Raw genomic sequence first — 25,387 nt, forward strand, 5'->3', positions numbered from 1 at the left:
AACATCAAATTTTGTAATAAATCTAATCACTTTATATCTTATAGTCTCAAGATCTATTAATGTACATGTAATATTTTTTAAGTCATGAGAGGGAAAGGGAAATCTTATATGAACCCTTTATATTTACGATCATGGAAATTTAAGAGCTAGAAGGGACCTTAAAAATTACGTAAGCCAGCTCATTCACTTTACTGATGAGAAAATTGGCATCTGAGAGGGATTTATGCACCCTGTCCAAAGGTATAGGAGACAGTAAGTAGAACTTAGATTAGGATGCCTTCTCTTCACTTCCTTGTTTAAGACACTGAACATGTATTATTATAAGACTCCAACAAATTTATTTTGAAGTTCTGTAAAACAAACAACAACAAAAAAACCCTAACGAAATTTCTTCCCCTTCTACTTATTGGTATCATCACCCACTGCGAAAATAAACAGGATGCATAGCCAATATCTTCATGCACAAGATAAAAGCAGAAACCATACTTTAGTACTCACTGCGATTTTATGATTCCGCATCATATTATCAAATTCCTCATTAATTTTTTTATATTTTTCTTCTGTATGTGGAGTTAGCACATAGGAAGTATCAGGGTCTGGGCTGTCGCACCCTCTGTGTTCCTTCTTGTTCAGAGCCTATATAATGAAGTTAACAAAAAGGATCAACAAATAAAAAGTAGAGGTAAAGTAAAAGTACTTTCAGGGCCTCGTTTGAAATAAAATCACTATCTTCATTTAGTTTGCTGAATCTGTCCTCCGAGAGTGGACTGTGCTCAAAGTAATCGTCAGCATCAGGACTCTCACAACCATTCAGGCCTTTCTTTCTTAAAGTCTGAAATACAATTGGAAAATTCACACACAAATGATACTAACTTGCCATGAGTTTTGTAAAATTTATTAAGAGAGCACAGACTGAATGAATTATTACAAGAGCCACTGAAATGGTTTTTAAATGATCACAAATGTACTCTAATCCTCCAAATAATGTAAACCTTAGGTATAAGCAAAATTAATGTTCCCAGTGCACATTAAGAAAAAAAAGGAATGTTAATTTATTTGGATTCTTTCTTCCCAAACTTCCTAGAGATACTAAATTACTCACGGCTCTGACATTTACAATCTGAATCTGATTACAGCCTGATCAACACATCTGATAGGGCCAATGAGTGTGCAAACTGACACAGAAATGTATCAAAATGATGCTCTGAGAAGCTATCATAGTACCTTTACAAAATGAACATTTCAGCAACTTCATCTACTGAAACTGCTTTCCACCTGAGTTTATCCTAGCCACCAGAAAGAATTAGCATCCTATCTCAGTAACCTCATTCCTAATTTGTTCTTAAATACTATCATTTTCCTACAAAACTTAAAGGCAAAAAACTCAAATACTTATTTACATTTGACAGCTATGACTCTTTTCTATGTAGAGTATACATATTATTAGTGACTTTATTAGTGACACTGAACATCTATTGGTGTAAGATTGCAACAAATTTATTTTGAAGTTCTATAAAACAAAACAAAAAAAAAACCCACTAATGAAATTTTCCCCCTTCTACTTACTTTTAAAGTTTGTAATAATATGTTAAACAGCATGTATCTTTCACCCCCTTGGCTACCTCTTCGTACAGAGCTCCTTCAGGGGTTGACCTAATCCACTGAACTGACTTTCTGGAAAACTTTGTGTTATGAAAGTATCTCCTAGACAATATGTTCACTTTTCCTTCTTATTTTGAGGTAAAAATATAATGAACTATTTGTTTTCTGATTTTTAATTTTTTTCACTAAAATCACCATGAAATGACTTGTTCAATATTTAAAAGAGTAGCTTTACAACCAAGGGCTTGACAATTTGTGGAATACTAATTTATTTCCAGAATGTCTAAATTTTTAAAAACCCCAATGGGTGTTTTTTTAAAGTAGAATTAGAGTTCAACATTTTAAATAGCTTTGAGGCTGGCTGATTTTCTAATCAACCACTGTGAAGTTTTGGGAAGTTAAAATTTTCCAAGTAAACTAATGAAGTTTATTTAATTGGGAAACAAAGTTTGATCAATAAATTAGTACTATGTTTGCTAATTTATTCTTTAATGATTATTTAAATTAGATTTAAGATGCACTTAATTAATTCATAGTAATCTTGATATCCTTTAAAATATAATTTACAATTATGAATGCTTATTTTATAAGCACTGAAAGAATGTAAACACACAACAGGTTAAGATAGGAAATTTTTTTCTTAGTTTCCCTGAAGTCAAATTATTTTAAAATCCTTTAGTCAATTTGATTTTTTTCATGCTTACAGAATCATAAACAATCCTAAGTGCTGATACGTTAACTTCTCCAATTACTTAGCATGCACTAGGAATCCCACATATAGTCTCTGAAACCCCCACTGTAACACAATCACTAAACATAAGCATAGAGCAAACACTACCTGTACTTCCCTAACACTGGCCCCGTGGCTCTACGTTCTATGGATATAACTGATCACATGAACTTTTATGTGTACTTAGCCATAAAAGGTCCAGTTATTTAGAACTAAGGGATGGAGACATGTATTCTCCTCCGCTCACTGTAGCAAGTTCTGCTTGCCAAAGCTCTGCAAGTTGCTATCAGCAATGAAGACGTTAACATTCAGAATATTGGAACACAATGAACTCTTATAACCTACACAGCCCTAGAAACAAAACAAATATAGTAAGTGCCTACACAGATTTCATCATGAACTTGTTGACTTATTCTAGCCTGAAATCTCCAGATATTTTCCCATCATATTCACGCATCTTAAGACTAGGAAATTCATAGTCATGCTTTCACTAATAGCGACCACCAACTATGTGCCTCTTTGAAGTCCTTTCAAATTACTGAAGAAAAAGAATATGGACTTTTAAAGTAATTACACAGAAGTTTTATTCTACAACAACAGGGTTAACCCTACTTGCACTCATAAAGAATAGTGTTCTGGTATCTCCAGCTCTGCAAGCCTTCACTTCAGATGGGGTTCCTGTCATTGTGAGGGAATTCAAGAGGCTCTATCAGCTCTGGAGATAACAAGCTCATGTACCTCTACTGGATACCCAACTTGCGTCTTCTTATCACCAGAACATGAAGAGTTGTTGTGAGGACCCAACTACCATAAAAAGACTTTTTCTGTCTTCTTTATCATTACCACAGAGCTTAATAGTAAAAGTCTCTCCTGTGTCACAGGTACTAACACATGGAATGCTGTCATCTATTAACAAGCTTAGGTGAGGCATATAAGAAACAGGCTAGCTTCAATTTTTTCACGTGCTTCAGGTCAGCCACAATAAAAACACTTGGTTAACGAAGAAAACAGTGTGAAAGGCTACCATTTTGAGGAATCTGTTGTTGTGTATTCCTTAAGAGTACTAGCACGGTGCACAGTCTATGGCTATTACAGATGATTATTATGGTCCATTCTGAAGTAAATAGTACTTCATAAAAAGTACTTTGCTATTGTACATCAACAGACAGTTTTCAGTGACATTATGGCAAACTCATGGGGAAAGTTCAATTGTGCCAAAATAATTTCAAGTTTCACAGGTATGTATCATGTAAGTTGACTGAAGTTGCTTTTCTTAAATAATTAAGTTATTAATTTAAGCTAACTTGATACAACCTGTTAGGTGTTCTTTTGTACCAGTGTTCTAAACATGTCTAATGATTCCAACTGCAAAGATTACTTAAATGAAATCCTAAAATGAATGCCCATATAATTTTCATCAGTGTGTTTCTATAAAAGAAATTTTATTTTTGGAGGGTTAGCTAAACACCTTTAAAAAACAAACATTTCTACTCCTCACAATAGATGTAAACAATATTATGATTTTAATGGCACTTCTTCTTATATTTTGGGCCAATTCGGTCAGGTACTTTCTGCATACTTGAACATACATTATAAAATGCAGATTTTAAATAATCAACGTCCTTAGCTAATATTTACCTTAAGTATTAGTTATCTAAGGACAGATTCTGAAAGCTTTTTAAATGGATCAAAAAAAAAAAAAAAAACCCCTCCTAAGTGTCTTTATGGAAAACTATGTATTGTTTAGGGCACATCCTTCCATGTCATCCGATTCTATGGGGTTTGTGCCTTTGAGCTATTTAACAACTCTGTAGAGATAGAAGTTAATTTGTTGAAACTGGTAATAATGGAAATTAATGTTTGTAGACATGCAAATAAATTCTGTCTGATGGTGGTTCAATTGACTTCTGTCACTACTGTGGAAGAGGTCAGGTCTTTTATTTTTTTGCACCTACGAAGAAAATTTATTTTGCCTTCTTGATGGGCTTATGTATTTGTCTAATCTTAGGATTTATCTATTAACCACTTGTAATTTTTTCCAGTTTCCTCAGTCACTAATGAGTTAAAATCTTTTTTTTTTTTTTTAAAGAGTGTGTGTGAGTGGGAAAGAGGAGCAGAGGGACAGAATTCTCAAGTGGTCTCTGCACTGAATGCGGAGGCCAATGCAGGGTGATCGAAGGACCCCCACGATCTCGATGTGAACCCAAACCAAGAGCTGGATGCTTAATGGACTGAGCACTCAGGTGCCCACGAGTTAAAGTCTTTGATTCATGTTCATTTTAGATTTGAGAGTCATGATTTTACTTTTGAAGAGTACTGTTTAACAGTAGTATAAAACTACCCTTGACTTATGTTTCACAGTAAATGTAAACTCAAGGGAGCTTCCCAGTAATTCTTGTTAGGATTTAGTATGTACTAAGCATTGGTTTTTAAAAGAAAAAACTAATGTGCTGCTAAATTTTTTGAAAATATTTGGTTAACTGATTAGTGATTTGTGTTAATTTATTATAGTATCAAAAATTAAGGAGAGATGATCAGAGAAGGCTTGTAACCTTTCAGTATTCTTCTTCAAGAAATAAAAGAGTAATCCTTAATTCTTGTGGTAATTCATAAATTAAATGCTATTCCTATCACAGTATTAAGAGTACAACAGTCTACAACAACATACCCACAATCTTCTGAGGCAGGGTTCCTCTCCATCTGAAGTAAGTGAGTTCTAAGGTGAAATTTGAGCTGCTAGAAGACTGGGTGGTGTTTTACATATATGAATTTCCAAGGGAGGGGCACCTGGGTGGCTCAGTTGGTTAAGCGTCTGCCTTCGGCTCAAGTCATGATCCCAGTGTCCTGGGTCAAGCCCTGCATTGGGCTCCTTGTTCAGCAGAAAGCCTGCTTCTCCCCCTCTCGCTCTACCTGAGGCTTCCCCTGCTTGTGCTCTCTCAAATAAACAAATAAAATCTTAAAACAAAAAACCAAAAAACCAAAAACAAAACTTCCAAGGGACAAGGGATCCCTGTATCACATCCACAGTTTCTGAGCTGGAAATGCCCAAATTAAACTTAAAAGAGGTGGGTCGTTTTTTTTTTTTTTTGTATTAATTAAATGAGTTTTAACTAAATGAAGAGGAACTTAAAAACTTCTATTGATTAAAGACCCTACCAATAGGAAGGCTCTGAAATTTAAAACATTTCCATCAATTTATGGAAAAAACAATGAAAATTACATCCTGGCTAGAACTTTCATTCAGGTTTATCTACCTTTGTTCTTTGACAAAGCTATATTACAACTCTGTAGGGATGGATGTTAATTAACTTGCAGAAAATGAATAATAACTGCAAATAACTCCTGTTCATAGAAATTGTTTCCTGTGGGATGTCACTGATTATCACCTTGTGGATACTGACCCGTTTTCTTGCATTTGTAAATTCACTTCAGCATTCTTTAACCACTATTACATGGTATTTTGAGTTCTTTGAACTGGCTGTAACATCTTACTGGTGTACTCATTCGTTAAATAAAATCTTTGATGCCTGTTCATTCTATAGTTGTAAGAGTAATGATTATGCTTTCTTTCACACCTAACCTAACATTTGGAAGACCTATAGTCTCAACTGCCTGTTGCACATTTTCATTTGGATATCTGGCTACTCTATTTCAATGGAACTCACTACCTCTCATTAAACAGATCCCCTCTTCAGACTTACCCTTCTCCAGGCAACACAGAAAGCAATCTTGAGGTACATGCTTTGTTTTCTCCCCCACAATTCACAGGGAACACCAAGTTTTATAGATTATAGTTATTTCCACTGCCACCATATTCAACACAGGCCTGTGCTGCTTTATATCTAGATGCTTAGAATATACCCTTGTACTTTTTCTACTCTCTTTTCTAATCTGTCCCATAACTTGTTAGAGATTTGGGTCTCCTCAAAACCACTTTGTATTTATCACACCTGTTTTAAATCTTTGATGCTTCTCTAGAATCTAAAGCAGCAGTCTCTAAGACTTAGATTAGCTACTCCATCCAGACACATATTTTATGCACAGCCCCCAAAATATGCATACATTTTGCAATTTATATGCATAAATTAATCCTTTTAATATTAATAAGCACATTTTAGAGTAGAATTTCTAATATTTTCTTCCTAAACTGCAAGAGACTGTTTTACATATCTTACATCCCTCTTTGGAAATAACAGATACAGAATACAGAACCAAAATTCCTTAGCCTAACTGCAAGTCACCAACAGCCTAGCTCCTACTTATTGGCTCACTTGTTTAAAACCCTGCCCTCTTTTCTGTAGGACTGTTTTATAGCTCACTATGGCCTGTGGCCTTGTTTGAACCCCATCTTCCATGAAACTTTTCCCCTACTACTTCCCTACAATAAAATTCTAAGAGCACTTATTCAATAGAACATTCATTTATTTATACTACCTTGTATTTACCTATCTAATGTACCCTCAACTAATACGTGAACTTTCAAGTCAAAGACTGAAGTCTAGACTGCTTTACATTTTTCTGAATCTAGACAAACAAGGTGGTAGACAAGCATAAAATATTTATTTATTAATACTTGCAAGATAAAAAAAAGGCAAAGAACGAGATCAGGATGCTATGACAAGTTCCTTTAGAAGTCTTCTAAAACATAAAGTTATGAATTTGTAAAAATACATAATAAGGCAATCTAAAAATATTAGTTTGTACCAGATGGATCCACAGAAATTGTTGTATTTGGCTACTTTTGAACTATGAGAAAAAATATAATTTCATAGGTATAATTTCTTAAATTCATACATGTATTTAACTTTTATATTCTGAAAGCTGCTGGGAGATGCCCCAGTGGGCTTTTGGATAATAAAGAATAGAACTGGTAGTGCAAGAGGACATCTCTTACACTGTGTGTGTATAGTCTTTACCAAACAAAGGTTTTGATTCTGGATCTTATTTTGAGCCCAGCAGGTTGGAATACAAACTTGGTAACCTGAAAAACAAAAGTCATACTTTTCTAGAGTAGAAAAATTCATACCATCTATAGAGAACCAACCCAGTTTTTTAAAAAATCTTATTCGTACTAAGATAGAGGTCCCACAGCTCACCAACCCTTTTCTCCCACTGCGACAAAAGACAGTAAGATAAATAAAGCTTTTTTTAAATTTGGAAATTATACTCTGATTATAAAAATGGTTAACTGGAAAAGGACCCAGAACATCAATTATTTTTACATAAAGCCTTTGCCAGAGTCATCCAGCAAACCAGGGTTGGTGGCAGAGATAACACACCATGCAGACCTTGAGATGGAGCTCCTGGTGCCAAGCCTTTAGAACACCCGGTATTCCTATCTGCCTTGGGTGCCACGTGACTGTATTCTCTCAATAAATTCTCCTTTAGGGGTATCTGGGTGGCGCAGTTAATTAAACATCTGCCTTTGACTCAGGTAATGGTCTCCAGGTCCTAGGATCGAGCCCTGAAGCAGGCTCTCTGACCAACAGGGAGCCTTCTTCTCCCTCTCCTTCGGCCCCTCTTCCCTGCTTGTGCTCTCTCTTTCAAATAAATACAATCTTTTTAAAAAAATGATAAATTCTTCTTTAGCTTGAGTTACTTTAAATGGATTTCTAGTTCTTAGAATCAAAGAACCTTGATGAAAAAAACTATCATAATCCTTTAGGTCATATATTAGTGGTCTCTTATCTAAGTCCTATAATTCCCAAAACAAGTCTGGCTAGTGCCCCCACTACTCTGAGCTCAGAAAGGATCCCAAACCTGGAAGTAAGATGCCTGAGCAGTGCTTACTGTTTCTAGCCAAAGATAATTGATTCAAATAATGGTACATATACCAACAAAGATCCTTAAAGTGCTGTATTGTTCTACTTACAAAGCATCACCGACCCTATCTCTCAAGTTCAAGGAAGCAGATACAGAATTCTCGGTATATAGCACAGCTTGGCAGGTCCTATAATTCATTTTCTAGCCTATATTATTAAATCTGCTAGTGACAGTGGAGATGGAAAGGATAAGGAAATGGTGGAAAGGAGACAGGGAAAAGAAACTCAAGACAAAAACAATGCTGTTTACTTTTTTCCCTAAGTATATCCAAGTTTTCTTTTATACAATAAATTTAAAAAAGCAAACATATTTCAAAATGGGTTGTATACAAAAGGTGGTCAATTTTAAACAGCTTTTTTTTTTTTTTTAGCTTACATGCTCTTATCCCCAAAAAACAATGTATTTAAAATTTTAGATACGCTTATTCTCCATGGAAATTACATATATGCATGTGTATATATAGAGATATTATATAAATACATATACATAAAATCATGTTACCATAATATTTTGTTTTTTAATAAAGAAATCTAGTACTCATGATATTTTTCACTGTAAATAAGTTTAAATATTTAAACTCTAGGAAGTCTGAAATAAGAACTGATAAAAATCCCGACCGGCGGGGTGAGGGACGCCTGGGTGGCTCAGTCAGTTAAGCGGCTGCCTTCGGCTCAGGTCATCATCCCAGCGTTCTGGGATCGAGTCCCACATCGAGGCTCCTTGCTCAGTAGGGAGCCTGCTTCTCCCTCTTCCTGCCACTCTGTCAGCCTGTGCTCACTCGCTCCCTCGCTCTCTGACAAGTAAATAAATAAAATCTTAAAAAAAAAAAATCCCAGGGAGGAGTCAAGATGGTGGAGAAGTAGCAGGCTGAGACTACTTCAGCTAGCCGGAGATCAGCTAGATAGCTTATCTAAAGATTGCAAACACCTGCAAATCCATCAGCAGATCAAAGAGAAGAAGAACAGCAATTCTGGAAACAGAAAAACAACCACTTTCTGAAAGGTAGGACTGGCGGAGATGTGAATCCAAAGCGATGGGAAGATAGACCCCGGGGGGAGGGGCCAGCTCCCGGAAAACGGCGGAGCAACGGAGCACAAAATCAGGACTTTTAAAAGTCTGTTCCACTGAGGGACATCGCTCCAGAGGCTAAACCGGGGTGAAGCCCACGTGGGGTCAGCGTGGCCTCAGGTCCCGCAGGGTCACAGAAGGATCTGGGGTGTCTGACTGTCACAGAGCTTGCGGGTATTGGAACGGGAAAACCAGCTACAGAGACAGAGCGGACAGTAAGCTCACAGCTCGGTGTTACCTTGAACCAGCCACAGGCACGGTGAGCTCGGAGCGTGGCCGGAGGTCAGGCAGATGGGAGTAACTGGGCGCTGTTCTCTGAGGGCACACTGAGGAGTGGGGCCCCGGGCTCTCGGCTCCTCTGGTCCGGAGACCAGGAGGCCGCCATTTGTATTCCCGTCCTCCGGAACTCTACGGAAAGCGCCCAGGGAACAAAAGCTCCTGAAAGCAAACCCGAGCGGATTACTCAGCCTGGCCCCTGGTAAGGGCGGTGCAATTCCGCCTGGAGCAAAGACACTTGAGAATCACTACACCAGGCCCTTCCCCCAGAAGATCAACAAGAAATCCAGCCAAGACCAAGTTCACCTACCAAGGAGTGCAGTTTCAATACCAAGGAGAGTAGCAGAATTCCAGAGGAGGAGAAAGCAAAGCACAGAACTCATGGCATTATCCCTGTGATTTTTTTTAGTCTCGCCGTTAATTTAATTTTTTTTTTTCTCACCTTCTGGTAAAATTTTTTTTAACTTTTACCCTTTTTTTTTTAACGTTTTTAAACTAGTTTATCTAATATATATATATTTTCTTTTTTATATTTTTCTTTATTTGTTTTCTTTTCTAAAATTCTTTTCTTTTTTTTCTTTCTTCCTTTTTGAACCTCTTTTTATCCCCTTTCTCCCCCTTCACAATTTAGGATCTCTTCTGATTTGGTTTAAGCATATTTTCCTGGGGTTCTTGCCACCCTTTTAGTATTTTACTTGCTCCTTCATATACTCTTATCTGGACAAAATGACAAGGCGGAAAAATTCACCACAAAAAAAAGAGCCAAGAGGCAGTACCGAAGGCTAGGGACCTAATCAATACAGACATTGGTAATATGTCAGATCTAGAGTTCAGAATGACAATTCTCAAGGTTCTAGCCGGGCTCGAAAAAGGAATGGAAGATATTAGAGAAACCCTCTCGAGAGATATAAAAGCCCTTTCTGGAGAAATAAAAGAACTAAAATCTAACCAAGTTGAAATCAAAAAAGCTATTAATGAGGTACAATCAAAAATGGAGGCTCTCACTGCTAGGATAAATGAGACAGAAGAAAGAATTAGTGATATAGAAGACCAAATGACAGAGAATAAAGAAGCTGAACAAAAGAGGGACAAACAGCTACTGGACCACGAGGGGAGAATTCGAGAGATAAGTGACACCATAAGACGAAACAACATTAGAATAATTGGGATTCCAGAAGAAGAAGAAAGAGAGAGGGGAGCAGAAGGTATACTGGAGAGAATTATTGGGAAGAATTTCCCCAATATGGCAAAGGGAACGAGCATCAAAATTCAGGAGGTTGAGAGAACACTACTCAAAGTCAATAAGAATAGGCCCACACCCCGTCACCTAATAGTAAAATTTACAAGTCTCAGTGACAAAGAGAAAATTCTGAAAGCAGCCTGGGAAAAGAAGTCTGTAACATTCAATAGTAAAAGTATTAGATTGGCAGCTGACTTATCCACAGAGACCTGACAGGCCAGAAAGAGCTGGCATGATATTTTCAGAGCACTAAAGGAGAAAAACATGCAGCCAAGAATACTATATTCAGCTAGGCTATCATTGAAAATAGAAGGAGAGATTAAAAGCTTCCAGGACAAACAAAAACTGAAAGAATTTGCAAACACCAAACCAGCTCTACAGGAAATCTTGAAAGGGGTCCTCTAAGCAAAGAGCTACAAGTGGTAGATCAGAAAGGAACAGAGACCATATACTGTAACAGTCACCTTACAGGCAATACAATGGCACTAAATTCATATCTCTCAATAGTTACCCTGAATGTTAATGGGTTAAATGCCCCTGTCAAAAGACACAGGCTATCAGAATGGATAAAAAAACCCAAAACCCATCTATATGTTGCCTCCAAGAAACTCATTTTAAGCCCGAAGACACCTCCAGATTTAAAGTGAGGGGGCGGAAAAGAATTTACCATGGTAATGGGCATCAGAAGAAAGCAGGAGTGGCAATCCTTATATCAGATCAATTAGATTTTAAGCCAAAGAGTATAATAAGAGATGAGGAAGGACACTATATCATACTCAAAGGGTCTGTCCAACAAGAAGATCTAACAATTTTAAATATCTATGCCCCTAACATGGGATCAGCCAACTATATAAACCAATTAATAACAAAATCAAAGAAACACATCAACAATAATACAATAATAGTAGGGGACTTTAACACCCCCTCACTGAAATGGACAGATCATCCAAGCAAAACACCAGCAAGGAAATAAAGGCCTTAAACGACACACTGGACCAGATGGACATCACAGATATATTCAGATCATTTCATCCCAAAGCAACAGAATACACATTCTTCTCTAGTGCACATGGAACATTCTCCAGAATAGATCACATCCTCGGTCCTAAATCAGGACTCAACTGGTATCAAAACATTGGGATCATTCCCTGCATATTTTCAGACCACAATGCTCTAAAGCTAGAACTCAACCACAAAAGGAAGTTTGGAAAGAACCCAAATACATGGAGACTAAAGAGCATCCTTCTAAAGAATGAATGGGTCAACCGGGAAATTAAAGAAGAATTGAAAAAAAAATCATGGAAACAAATGATAATGAAAATACAACGGTTCAAAATCTGTGGGACACAACAAAGGCAGTCCTGAGAGGAAAATATATAGTGGTACAAGCCTTTCTCAAGAAACAAGAAAGGTCTCAAATACACAACCTAACCCTACACCTAAAGGAGCTGGAGAAAGAACAGGAAAGAAACCCTAAGCCCAGCAGGAGAAGAGAAATCATAAAGATCAGAGTAGAAATCAATGAAATAGAAACCAAAAAAACAATAGAACAAATCAACGAAACTAGGAGCTGGTTCTTTGAAATAATTAATAAAATTGATAAACCCCTGGCCCGACTTATCAAAAAGAAAAGAGAAAGGACCCAAATAAATAAAATCATGAATGAAAGAGGAGAGATCACAACTAACACCAAAGAAATACAAACTATTATAAGAACATACTATGAGCAACTCTACGCCAACAAATTTGACAATCTGGAAGAAATGGATGCATTCCTAGAAACATATAAACTACCACAACTGAATCAGGAAGAAATAGAAAGCCTGAACAGACCCATAACCAGTAAGGAGATTGAAACAGTCATTAAAAATCTCCAAACAAAAAAAAGCCCAGGGCCAGACGGCTTCCCAGGGGAGTTCTACCAAACATTTAAAGAAGAATTAATTCCTATTCTCCTGAAACTGTTCCAAAAAATAGAAATGGAAGGAAAACTTCCAAACTCATTTTATGAGGCCAGCATCACCTTGATCCCAAAACCAGACAAGGATCCCATAAAAAAAGAGCTATAGACCAATATCCTTGATGAACACAGATGCGAAAATACTCAACAAAATACTAGACAATAGGATTCAACAGTACCTTAAAAGGATTATTCACCACGACCAAGTGGGATTTATTCCAGGGCTGCAAGGTTGGTTCAACATCCGCAAATCAGTCAATGTGATACAACACATCAATAAAAGAAAGAACCGGAACCATATGATACTCTCAATAGATGCTGAAAAAGCATTTGACAAAGTACAGCATCCCTTCCTGATCAAAACTCTTCAAAGTGTAGGGATAGAGGGCACATACCTCAATATCATCAAAGCCATCTATGAAAAACCCACCACAAATATCATTCTCAATGGAGAAAAACTGAAAGCTTTTCCGCTAAGGTCAGGAACACGGCAGGGATGTCCATTATCAACATTGCTAATCAACATAGTACTAGAGGTCCTAGCCTCAGCAATTAGATAAGAAAAGGAAATTAAAGGCATACAAATTGGCAAAGAAGTAGTCAAATTATCACTCTTTGCAGATGATATGAAACTATATGTGGAAAACCCAAAAGACTCCACTCCAAAACTGCTAGAACTTGTACAGGAATTCAGTAAAGTGTCAGGATATAAAATCAATGCACAGAAATCAGTTGCATTTCTCTACACCAAAAACAAGACAGAGGAAAGAGAAATCAAGGAGTCAATCTCATTTACAATTGCACCCAAAACCATAAGATACCTAGGAATAAACCTAACCAAAGAGGCACAGAATCTATACTCAGAAAATTATAAAGTACTCATGAAAGTAATTGAGGAAGACATATGCTCCTGGATTGGAAGAATAAATATTGTGAAAATATCTATGCTACCTAAAGCAATCTACACATTTAATGCAATTCCTATCAAAGTACCATCCATCTTTTTCAAAGAAATGGAACAAATAATGCTAAAATTTATATGGAACCAGAAAAGACCTTGAATAGCCAAAGGGATATTGAAAAAGAAAGCCAATGTTGGTGGCATCGCAATTACAGACTTCAAGCTCTATTATAAAGCTGTCATCATCAAGACAGCATGGTACTGGCACAAAAACAGACACATAGATCAATGGAACAGAATAGAGAGCCCAGAAATAGACCCTTAACTCTATGGTCAAATAATCTTCGACAAAGCAGGAAAGAATGTCCAATGGAAAAAAGACAGCCTCTTCAATAAATGGTGCTGGGAAAATTGGGTAGCCACATGCAGAAAAATGAAATTGGACCATTTCCTTACACCACAAACGAAAATAGACTCAAAATGGATGAAGGACCTCAATGTGCAAAAGGAATCCATCAAAATCCTTGAGGAGAACACAGGCAGCAAACTCTTCGACCTCAGCCGCAACAACATCTTCCTAGGAACATCGCCAAAGGCAAGGGAAGCAAGGGCAAAAATGAACTATTGGGATTTCATCAAGATCAAAAGCTTTTGCACAGCAAAGGAAACAGTTAAAAAAATCAAAAGACAACTGACAGAATGGAAGAAGGTGTTTGCAGAAGACATATCAGATAAAGGACTAGTGTCCAAAATCTATAAAGAACTTAGCAAACTCAACACCCAAAGAACAAATAATCCAATCAAGAAATGGGCAGAGGACATGAACAGACATTTCTGTAAAGAAGACATCCAGATGGCCAACAGACACATGAAAAAGTGCTCCATATCACTCGGCATCAGGGAAATACAAATCAAAACCACAATGAGATATCACCTCACACCAGTCAGAATGGCTAAAATCAACAAGTCAGGAAATGACAGATGCTGGCGAGGATGTGGAGAAAGGGGAACCCTCCTACACTGTTGGTGGGAATGCAAGCTGGTGCAGCCACTCTGGAAAACAGCATGGAGGTTCCTCAAAATGTTGAAAATAAAACTGCCCTATGACCCAGCAATTGCACTATTGGGTATTTACCCTAAAGATACAAACGTACTGATCCAAAGGGGCACGTGCACCCGAATGTTTATAGCAGCAATGTTCACAATAGCCAAACTATGGAAAGAACCTAGATGTCCATCAACAGATGAATGGATCAAGAAGATGTGGTATATATACACAATGGAATACTATGCAGCCATCAAAAGAAATGAAATCTTGCCATTTGCGACAACATGGATGGAACTAGAGTGTATCATGTTTAGCAAAATAAGTCAAGCGGAGAAAGACAACTATCATATGATCCCCCTGATATGAGGAAGTGGTGATGAAATATGGGGGCTTAAGTGGGTAGAAGAAGAATCAATGAAACAAGATGGAATTGGGAGGGAGACAAACCATAAGTGAGTCTTAATCTCACAAAATAAACTGAGGGTTGCTGGGGGGAGGGGGTTTGGGGGAAGGGGGTGGGATTATGGACATTGGGGAGGGTGTGTGCTTTGGTGAGTGCTGTGAAGTGTGTAAACCTGGTGATTCACAGACCTGTACCCCTGGGGATAAAAATATATGTTTATAAAAAAAATAAAAAATTAAAAAAAAATCACAGGGGGCTGGCATTTTCTGCAATTTTTAGTTATGCTACAAAGTTTTCAACTCAGGAGTCTATACTGTCTGAGTGTTTACCAGAGCCCACACCTGACAAGACTGTTTAACAACTGCCTACAAAGAACTGAAATGTTCTTTAATGTATGCTCAATTCTGCTACTGCCAAATTCCATTACAAGCTAATAGAATCACAGTACTCAGAAGCAAAACTATGGAACTAAAATACTCAATAGGTATATATGCATGATTTTTTAAATGCACAAGGAGCTAATTAATCAATCTATAATATCACCACCCATCCTGAATCTCATTTCTGTCAAGCACCTGAGCAGTAAATGCTCCATAAATACTGGATGAATGGATAATCAGATCTAGCACAAGATATGACTACTTGTAAAATAAAGGAATAACATGTCTTAAGTTTCAAGGAACTCAAACCAAATAGGGCTATTTTAAATAGGCAAAGTTCTCTTTTTCCTCATTTTTAATAACTGTTGCTAATTAAAGACACTTCATATTCTTCCTAAACACTCTGAAAATGCATAAAAACATTTAATTTTTTAAAACTGAAAAATTCACAAAGAAAGGCCATCAAAATTTATTAAATTCAACAATTATAAAATGACTACTAGTAATCAAACCAAATCAAAACACAGACTAGAACTGGAACCTATATATCTCCCTCAATCACACACCTCTCCTCTCTGCCCTCTCCAGGAAAGACCACCCAACCTCTGTGATGACGAAGCTTTCTGGTTTACCACATGTATGCGTACCTGTAACTATATCCTTCGGCTTACTTTTTAATATTATGTGAATGAAGTATATGCGATGCATTCTTCTGTCTCGCCTCTTTTATTATACATTATGTTTATTAGATTCAGGGTTGCATACAGATCTAGTTTGTTCATTTTCACTGAATATTGTAACTCATTGTATAGGGGAAAAACTTTATTCATTCTACTGCAGATATTGGAGTTGCTTCAGTTTTTTGGCCATTATTGAAATGAAAATGGTGCTATGAACATTTTTGTAAACATAACCTACCCCATATCTACACACAATTCTCTAGAGTCTATTCTTGGGAATGGAACTGCAAAGTTCATAAAATATGTGGCTCTTATCTTTCTTATACTAGATAATGTCAAAACATTTTTTAAAGTACTTTTTTCTTTGAACAACACAGGTTTAAACTGTGCAGACCTACCAAAATCTCTTTCCTAATAAATACAGTATAATACAGTAAATGTATTTTTTCTTCCTTCGAGTTTTCTTAATAACATCTCTTCTCCAGCTGACTTTACTGTCAGGATACAGTATGTAACACATATAACTTGAAAAATGTGTGTTAACTGACTATGTTACTGGTAAGGCTTCTGGTAAGCAGCTAAGTTTAGGGGGAGTTAAAAGTCAAACATGGATTTTCAACTGCACAGGGTGCTGTTTTCCCAACTGTGGAGCTGTTCAAGGGTCAACTATAATTGTATCGAAGTACATTTCTACCTGAAATGAGAAGTTGATTTGCATTTCCCTGATTACTAAGGAAATGAAGCACATTTCATACCTATTGGCTCTCTGAATTTTTTTTTCTAAGTGTCTGGTCAAGTACTTTCCAAATTTTTAATTGGGTTGTTCATCTTTTTCTTATTTATTGTCATTTTTAAAATTTGAAATCAACATAAGTCCTTTACTAATTTTATGCATTATAAAAATCTTTTTCCATTCTGTGGTTTGAAAAAAAAAAAACTGCCTTCAGATAAAAACAAAGTCAAATTTACCAATTTTTCCTTTATAGTTTTTATGTCTTCAATAAATCCTTCCCTACCTCAAAATCATAAAAATAATCTCCTATATCTTCTAAAAGCTTTCAATTTTGCCTTCTGCATTTAAGTCTATAATCTTCCTGGAGATAGATTTTACGTAAGATATGAGGTAGACTCCCTTCATAGTTTCCTATGTATCTAATTGTCCCAGCACTATTAAAGAATTTTTTTCTTTCCCCTATGATTATAGATACCCCCACATTTATGCACACATGGTTCAGTTTCTAAGCTATTACTTCACTGCTATGTTTGGAAATCAGTATTTGTGCATTGTCATAGTATCTCCATTACTACAGCTTTAAAATAAGTCACAATATATTGTAGAGCAAACCCTCTCACACTGTTATTCTTCAGGAGGTCTTCTTTTCCCCCTCATTTTCCCTTTATTTCAGAATCAGTTGTTGAATTCTTTTGACTGGCATTACCTTGACTCTATAAAGATTATTATTATTTTATTTATTTATTTATTTGGTTGGTTGGTTTTTGGTGGCAGAGATATATACCTATTGAGAGTTCCATTCCACAATGATGGGATAACTGTTAAATCAACCCTACATTCCTGTGAGCAATCCAATGTAGTCATAATACACTGTCCCTTTTATATACTGCTGGATTTAATTTCTGTTTTAGTTAGCATAAGTAACACGAGATGCTTTAATGAACAAAACACTCTCAGTGGTCTAACACAATGAAGTTTCCTATTCATAAAAAGCCATATGAGGATGTTTCTTATCTCAGAGGCTTGCATGAGATTATTCAGAGCCCAGATTCATTTATCTTGTGCTTCCACACATAAGACCTCAAGAGTGCCCATCTGGATTCTCTGCACCTGGCAGGCAAAGAGGGAAGAGACAGTATAAAGTTCATGTGGGAGGTATTTGACAGATCAGCCCTGGAACCAGCATGTGTCACTTCTACTCAAATTCCATTGGCCAATTTAGTCACATGGCTACTCCCAAAGAGAGGCTGATAGAGTCTATATGCATGCCCAAGGAGTACAGAAAATGCATCAAAGTGAAAACAAGTTAAGTGTCTCCACTAAAAAAAATGTGAGCTCAAAGGAGTGGACTAATATTTTGTTTAGGAGTTCTGCATTTATGTTCAGTGGGGCTGACTTCTGATTTTTCTTCTTCGAACTCTGCTTGCTGGTTTTACTATCAAAGTTGGGCTAGCGCATATAATGGAGAAAAGAGTGTTTCTTCTTTTTCTGTTCTCTGAAAGAGTTTAGAAATACTGGCATTATTTCTTCCTTAAAAAATCTGTTAGTCCTTGCTTATGAAGCCATCTGGACTTGGAGTTCTTCTGTGGTAAACTTCACAATTAAGACTATTCAGGTTGTCTATAGTTTCATGATTCCATTTTGTTAAGTTTTATTTTTCTGAAAATTTGTCCACTGAGTCAAAATATTTGAGGCACAACAGGATCCTGAGATTTTACATACACAAAAAAAGTATACTAAGATAGCTGATGAAAAACAAATTAAATGGTACCATTGCAACCTAGGTTAACCTCCTATCTTTACAAAGGAGAATATGAAGCTTAGGAGAGACCCAAGTACTCCGCCTTCAACCCTACCACATCACACAGCTCTTAAGTAGCAGAACTAGGACTAGAATCTAAATCTTCTGATGTCCAATTCAGTGCTTTTTCCACCACACTGTACTAGTTCAGCTGGTTCAACAGACTGCATTAATCAGCTGATAAATGAAAGGGAGAACACAGAGAGGCTTGGGATCAGGAAACACTTCCACCTTGGGAAGACAGCACATTCCTTTTGCATATAGCTATAGGCAATGCCTTCTGGTTCCTTCTCCAGTTCCTCCATAATCTTATTCCTATCTTCCTCAGTAAGAAGTGTGTCGTGTTCAAAATATGGCTTCTTTAAATTTTAAAAGTTCTATGATACTCCTAGGATTGAGTGTAAAGATCCCAATAAATGACAATGATACTTCTTCCCTTAACCCTGAGCAATCCCAACAGTTTGAGGGGGCCCTTAACTCACAGAAACCCAGATATTGGGCATCAGCCTATCAACAGAGGATAATGTAATTCTGTTGCAAATCTTCACACATAAATATTTTGATAAACTTGGTTCTCAGTGCACCATGAAGTCAGGAAAGTGTATCTTCAAAAGCCTTGGCTATTGGTTTTCACCATCCCTTCTTAGTGTGTGTGTGTGTTTTAATTGTACAAATAATTTAATTTGCCTTCTTTTTTTCCAACAAAACTTACTGAGAGTACCTACTAGGTTCTAATGTTCACTGATGAAACAGAGACATGGGTCACTGTCTACTGGAAGCTTCTGAAGATCATTTGATCTTCCCATGAAGACTGCTTTCTTACCAAGACAGCCTGACTTGGGTTTTGGACCCCTTCTTCAAAAGCCTGACATGGTTTAGTTGCAAAACTGATACACAGTTTTTTGCTTTTTTTTTTTTTTTAAATGAATGAGCCAATTTATTAACCCAGCATTTGTTCTAATACTTCTGGTGGCAGTTGATACCTGTCTGGTGATTCTTTCCAGATTTCTCTGTCCCTGATGTGTCAGTGTGCAGGTTCCCTCTTGGTCCTTCTTCATAGTTTTCAGCTCCTAAGTTTTGGAGGACTTGTGGGCCATGCTCCTAGAACCTCTGCTGAAGTGGCTGGGCATGAACCCATTTCTCTGGTGTCCCCCGTAGATATTGGTTATGGAGCTGACCCCAGCACCACCCTGGAGAAACAGGTGCCGTGCTGTGGAAGCAGCCCATGTGTAGAACCAGTTCTCATCAGGGACTTCTGGGTGGTTTGGTCGGTTAAGCTGCTACCTTCGGCCTGGGTCATGATCCAAGGGTCCTGGGAGGGAGTCCTTGCTCAGTGGGGAGTCTGCTTTTCCCTCTGTCTGCTGTTTCCTCTGCTTGTGCTCTCTGTGACAAATAAATAAAATCTTTAAAAAACAAACAAACAAACAAACAAACAAACAAAACAATTCTCATCACAGGGAGCAAGCAAGCTCTTTCTGCTATAGTGTCTACCCATGCAGGGACTTTCAGCTCCCCAAATTTTTTCAGCAAAGACTGCCAGAGCGCTGATGAATTCCTGCTAGTTCATGTCTTTTACAGTACCTCCAGCTATAGTGTGGCCTCCCTGCTGCCAGCCAGAAGAAAGGAAGCAATGGGGTTTCCTGGGCATGTAAGTCAGGTGTCCTGCCTTCATTCTTTAAGACATTTTCTCTGAATATAGAATTCTAAATTGGATTACAAGTTCCGTCTTCTCAACACATTCAGGATATCATTTCATTGACTAGAGATTTTCATTTGCGGCTAGAGTCACTACTCCTTTGAAGATAAACTGCTCTGTATGTTTTTCTCTTTGTCTTTGTTTTCTGTAGTTTCACTCCATATATATATATATATTCTTTTTTCTTTTATTCTGCAAGGGATTTGTTGAATTCCTTAAACCAATCCTGGAAAATTGTCTTTATCTCTTCAAATATCACATCTGCCCCCATCATATTCATCCTCTCTTCCCCTCCTTCTAGAAAGCCAACAAAAATTCAGGCTAGAATTTCCAACCAATTTTCCTTTTCCTCAACATCTTATATTTTCTACCTTTTCATCTCTTTGTGGTGAGCCTCCAGATAACCTGTTTCAGTTCACAAATTCTTGTGAATTTTCATTGCTCTAAGTATTTCATTCAATTTTGCTATATTACTTCTTTCAGATTTTCCTGTTTCTTGCAGATATTTTCAAGCTTGTTTATTAAAACAGAGTGAAACTGTTTATAATCTATGTATAATAATGAGTATCTGAAGTATTTAGATGTTAGTTTCTGCTATTTCTTCTGCATTTTGCTTATGGTGTCTTATTTTCTTTTATGGTCAGTCATCTTTGTATGAGGTATGCTCTATGGTTTTGAAAGGTTATTTGAAAGAGATTTTTGATGCTTTGAATAAAGTGCCTTTCTTCAAAAAGTATATCAATTTGCTTCTTCCAGATACCTGAGGCAAAAGTTTTCCCGGGCTTCCTGTGTTAAATGATTTTGGACAATGAGTGGTCCCACACAATGCTGGTACTTGTTTTACAACCCACAGAGACAGGTTCTCTTTCTTACTTTTCTTATTCTCCTCTTCCCCCATCTGTTCAGGACAACAGATCTCCCCTTGCAATTTTTTCAAGTGAGAAAAGACTGTGGACTTTTTGTTCTTCCTGGTCCCAGTTTGATATGGGAGGCGATCTATTAGACTTGGAAACCTACATGTAATGAGTTGTTCTTTGCCTCTGGATCCAACAAAACCTGAAGCTCAGTTTTCAACTGTTTTATCCTGGTGGGCAAATGACTCAGGGTAGCCAGAATTTTAAATACTTCTTTACCTCTTAGGATCTTACCTTTCCTTAGATTTTGGTCTGGCATGTTCCTTAACAGCTCTTTGATACTATAAGGAAGTTTTTGTACAATTTTTCTAGTATTTTTAGTTGTCTTCAGCAGAAGGGTTGGTCCAGATAACCTGATCCAACATTACAGAAATAAAAAAAAAAACAACAACAACAATGTTTTAGGAAAAAATTAACCAAATATTTTCTAATGACATCTACAAAGTTTTTTGATGATGTTTCTGCTTTTCCTTGAATTGTGGAAAGGAGTCCCATCTTTTCTACAGAATTCCACTGTCAAGTTCCTCAAAAAGTTCAACACAGAGCTATCATACAAACTGGCCAATGCCACTCTTAGGTAGATACCTAAGAAAAATGAAAACATGTCCGTACAAAAACTTGTACACAAATTCAGAGCCACATTTTTGTAGCAATAAAACAGTGGAAATAACCCAATGTCCATCAATGAATGACTGGATAAACAAAATATGGTTTATCCATACAATGGAATATCATTTAACCATGGAATGATATATTGGTACATACTACAATATAAATGAACCTTGGAAGTATTATGCTGAATGGAAGAAGCTAGACACAAGACAGAACATTTATATGAAATATCCAGAATAGGCAAATTCATAGACACACAAAAAAGGTTAGTGTTTGCCAGGATGAGGAGGTAAGGGGAGCTGGGAAATGACTGTGAACGGTTGATGAAAATGTTCTGGAATTAGCGTGCACAGTTGCACAAACTTTTGAATACATTAAAAACTATAATTTTAAATGGTGAATTCTATGGTCTGAAAATTATATCTCAATAAAAAGAGAAAAAGTTAATCTCAAATGTGTCTACGTTGTGGTAGCCACTAGCTAAACTACGTTGCCTTGCTGAACATTCAATCATTCAATTTCACATGACAGTGAAGGATTTGGGGGGCAATAATTTATAAAGATATCAGGTAGTGTGAAAGCACTTTATGCAGGTTGCAGAAAACACTAGAAATCTTTACCATTATTACGAATAATCACACTGGAATTCACACCTATTGAGTCTTATACCCAGGTATATTAAGATTAGCACTGAACAGAACTATATGAAACAAAAGCCAATAGAATCTATGAAAACAGCTATTTTTTGTACCTTAAAAGAAACCAGTAATAATACAACTCCCCCCACACCCAGAATAATCTTTTACACAGCAGCCGCTTATTCAGATGAATATTAGCTGATAAATTTGCTTTAAAAAAAAAAAAAGCAAAACTCTTTCTATGATTAAACAATACAGTCTTCTCTACTATAATGTGTTTTGGAATGTAAATTAGGTGCCATGAAACTGACAAATAGGGAATGGTGTCAGTATAAAGAAGTCACTCTGGTTCACTGGGGATTTTTCCTAGGAAAGGGGAGCCAGGAAAGTGGCAACCTTTAGCAGGAAAGGAGAAAGGCCTCTTGAGAGCCAGAGCTTTTTAAAAAAAGAAAAAAAGAAATTGAAAACGAGGGCTTCAGAGGACTATTCCCAGCCTTGATGAAGGTTGTAATATTTCCCATGCTCACTTTAATGGCAAACCCCCCACCTTCCATTGCTCATTGCTACACAGTCATCTGCACTGTCCTAGACCCACTATCTCCATTCTAATTAAATGTTGCCAACACTTCTACTCAAGTAATCAATTCTGTGCATTTATAACACCTACTGTGGTAGCCACTAACTACATACTAAGCTGTCTCACTGAGCAGTTCAAATTCTCTTTTCAATTACTAATTATTTTTTAGTTTGTGTTGATCAAAACACAACGTTGCACAGGTTTTGGAGTTTATGAGATTTTTCAGGAATGCATTACAGCAGAAGCACTTGTATGTTTTTCTTTTTAAGTCTGTTTACTTTTCTAAAGGTTGGAAATAATATATCGTGGGAGTCAATGTGAAAGATGGGGGCAATACAGCAATCAAGGCAGTATTTCCAGTATTACAGTGTGAAGAGAATCACATTCTTTCATTCTTGAACTTTATTTCCATTTAAACATACTTCATTGCTTTTTGTCCTTAACACTTTTGGGTAACGTCTGATGTTTGTTTTTTGTTTTTTAATTTAAAGATTTATTTGAGACAGAGAGACAGTGTGTGAATGGGGCAGGGGAGCAGAGAATCTCAAGCAAGATTCCACACTGTGCAGGGCCTAACGTGGGGCTTGATCCTGTCACCATGAGACCGTGAACCTGACTTAAAATCAAGTTGGACACCCAACCAACTGAGCCACGCAGGCGTCCCTGATAAAGTTTTAAGAGTATAAATTAACTGAAGGAAGCAACACTGCTTTTAGTTCAACCGTACAGGTTATTATTAAGCTGTGTGCTGATTTTTGGGAATCCAGTGGGAAGAATATTGATGTTCTTTAGCAAAGACTTTCTGAGATAGACCCAGGGTCTTCAAGAAAACATTATTTAAGTCTTGGTTTTGTCACTGCAAACTCGTAAGATCTTGGACCAGTCCCTGGCTTTGTTTGGACTCCTGCTTTCTTATCATTTAAATGAAGTACAGAACTAGATCAGGGTTTTCCAAACCTTCTCATAATAAACTCCCTTTTACAGTAACTTTGGTCACTTTTTCATAATAAATAATGACTTTAAATAAAAATACTGTAAATTGTTACATTAAGGGAGATCACATTACAAAGCTTATTTATACTTATACTTGATCACATTCACATTATGGGTAAATTCTAAACATTTCCTTTTCTACAAATGATGCTCTCTTCAATTTTTTTATAGATCAATTAAGAAAAAGCATGACATGTCAATATTCCATAATCTTTAGGACACAGTCTAAACCACCATTTTAATCACCATTCGTCATTCAAACTAAGTGGAACAGCATTCTTCTTCATAAAATCTCAACATTACTAAAGACTATCATAATTAAAAGATGAGATCTGTAGTCTATTTTTAAAAGCTATAAACATGTTTAAAATGCTGGTAATCTGCTGCCAGATTAGTATTCTTGTAACAATTATTTGACTACCTAAACTTTTAAACACCTCTAAAGGCTGCCCACTGCCTGTAAGACAAAGGTCAAACACCACAGCCTGATATTCAAGGCACTGTATCAGCTACACCCAGTCTGTGTGTTCCTCACCTTTATTATTCACCCATACAAACTCTTTACTCCATAGATGTGTGTATGATGTGTAGTAATATTAAGGTTTATTTTTTCTTTATGTATATCCAGCTTTTCTAGCACCATTTATTGAAAAGACTTTCCTTTTCTCATTGATTAACCTTAGCACTTTTGTCAAACGTCCACTGACCATGAATGTATGGGTCAGACCCATACAGAGCTACAGGTCTATCCCCACCTATGCAAATAGAAACTTTCTGGATCAATGTAGCTTCATAGTACCTCTCAGAGGTGGAGTATCTAGCAAGAATAAGCCAATCAGCACTTTCCATTTTCTCCTCGCTACCATGATTAGTGTACTGCAGGGAGGAGTGTGGAAGCATGTTATCCAAGTCAGCATAATAGAGTTAATTTCAGAACATTTGGTGAAAACTCTAGGACAGAACAGATCTCTGATGCTTTATATTGGTACTTAACAATATGGTAGACAAGTTAAAAATACAGTTTCTCAATGGCACTATTACTATTTCAAGTGCTCAACAGCTACATATGACTAATGGCTACCACTACTGGACAGCACAAATAGAGAACATTTCCATCACCACAAGAAATTCTATTGGGTAATGCTGCTATAGATGATGCCATGTGCAGAGGTAAGATCGGGAGCTGCTACTGTCAATATGCACCAGCCAGCATAAGGACAAAGCTGATGCCTGAGAGAAGGCAGAAACCTGGAGCCCACTTCAACAGAGCAGAGCCTAATCTCTACCACACTGCTGCATTTTTTGTTATGTG

The 25,387-nt window shown here is 36.9% G+C and overlaps 1 protein-coding gene across 1 annotated transcript in view; it reads right to left on the bottom strand.

Annotated features, from left to right (window-relative positions):
* The window catches only part of LOC309867508 (myocyte-specific enhancer factor 2A-like), a gene marked incomplete at its 5' end in the record, with an annotated part of 98,699 nt that overhangs the window by 26,946 nt on the left and 46,366 nt on the right, over positions 1–25,387 (bottom strand). The window contains 1 exon segment of the mRNA XM_082736425.1: positions 698–832. Coding sequence (XP_082592551.1) covers positions 698–832 — 135 coding nt within the window.

This window comes from Mustela nivalis, assembly GCF_964662115.1.
Source record: "Mustela nivalis genome assembly, chromosome: 6".
Lineage (NCBI taxonomy): Eukaryota > Metazoa > Chordata > Mammalia > Carnivora > Mustelidae > Mustela > Mustela nivalis.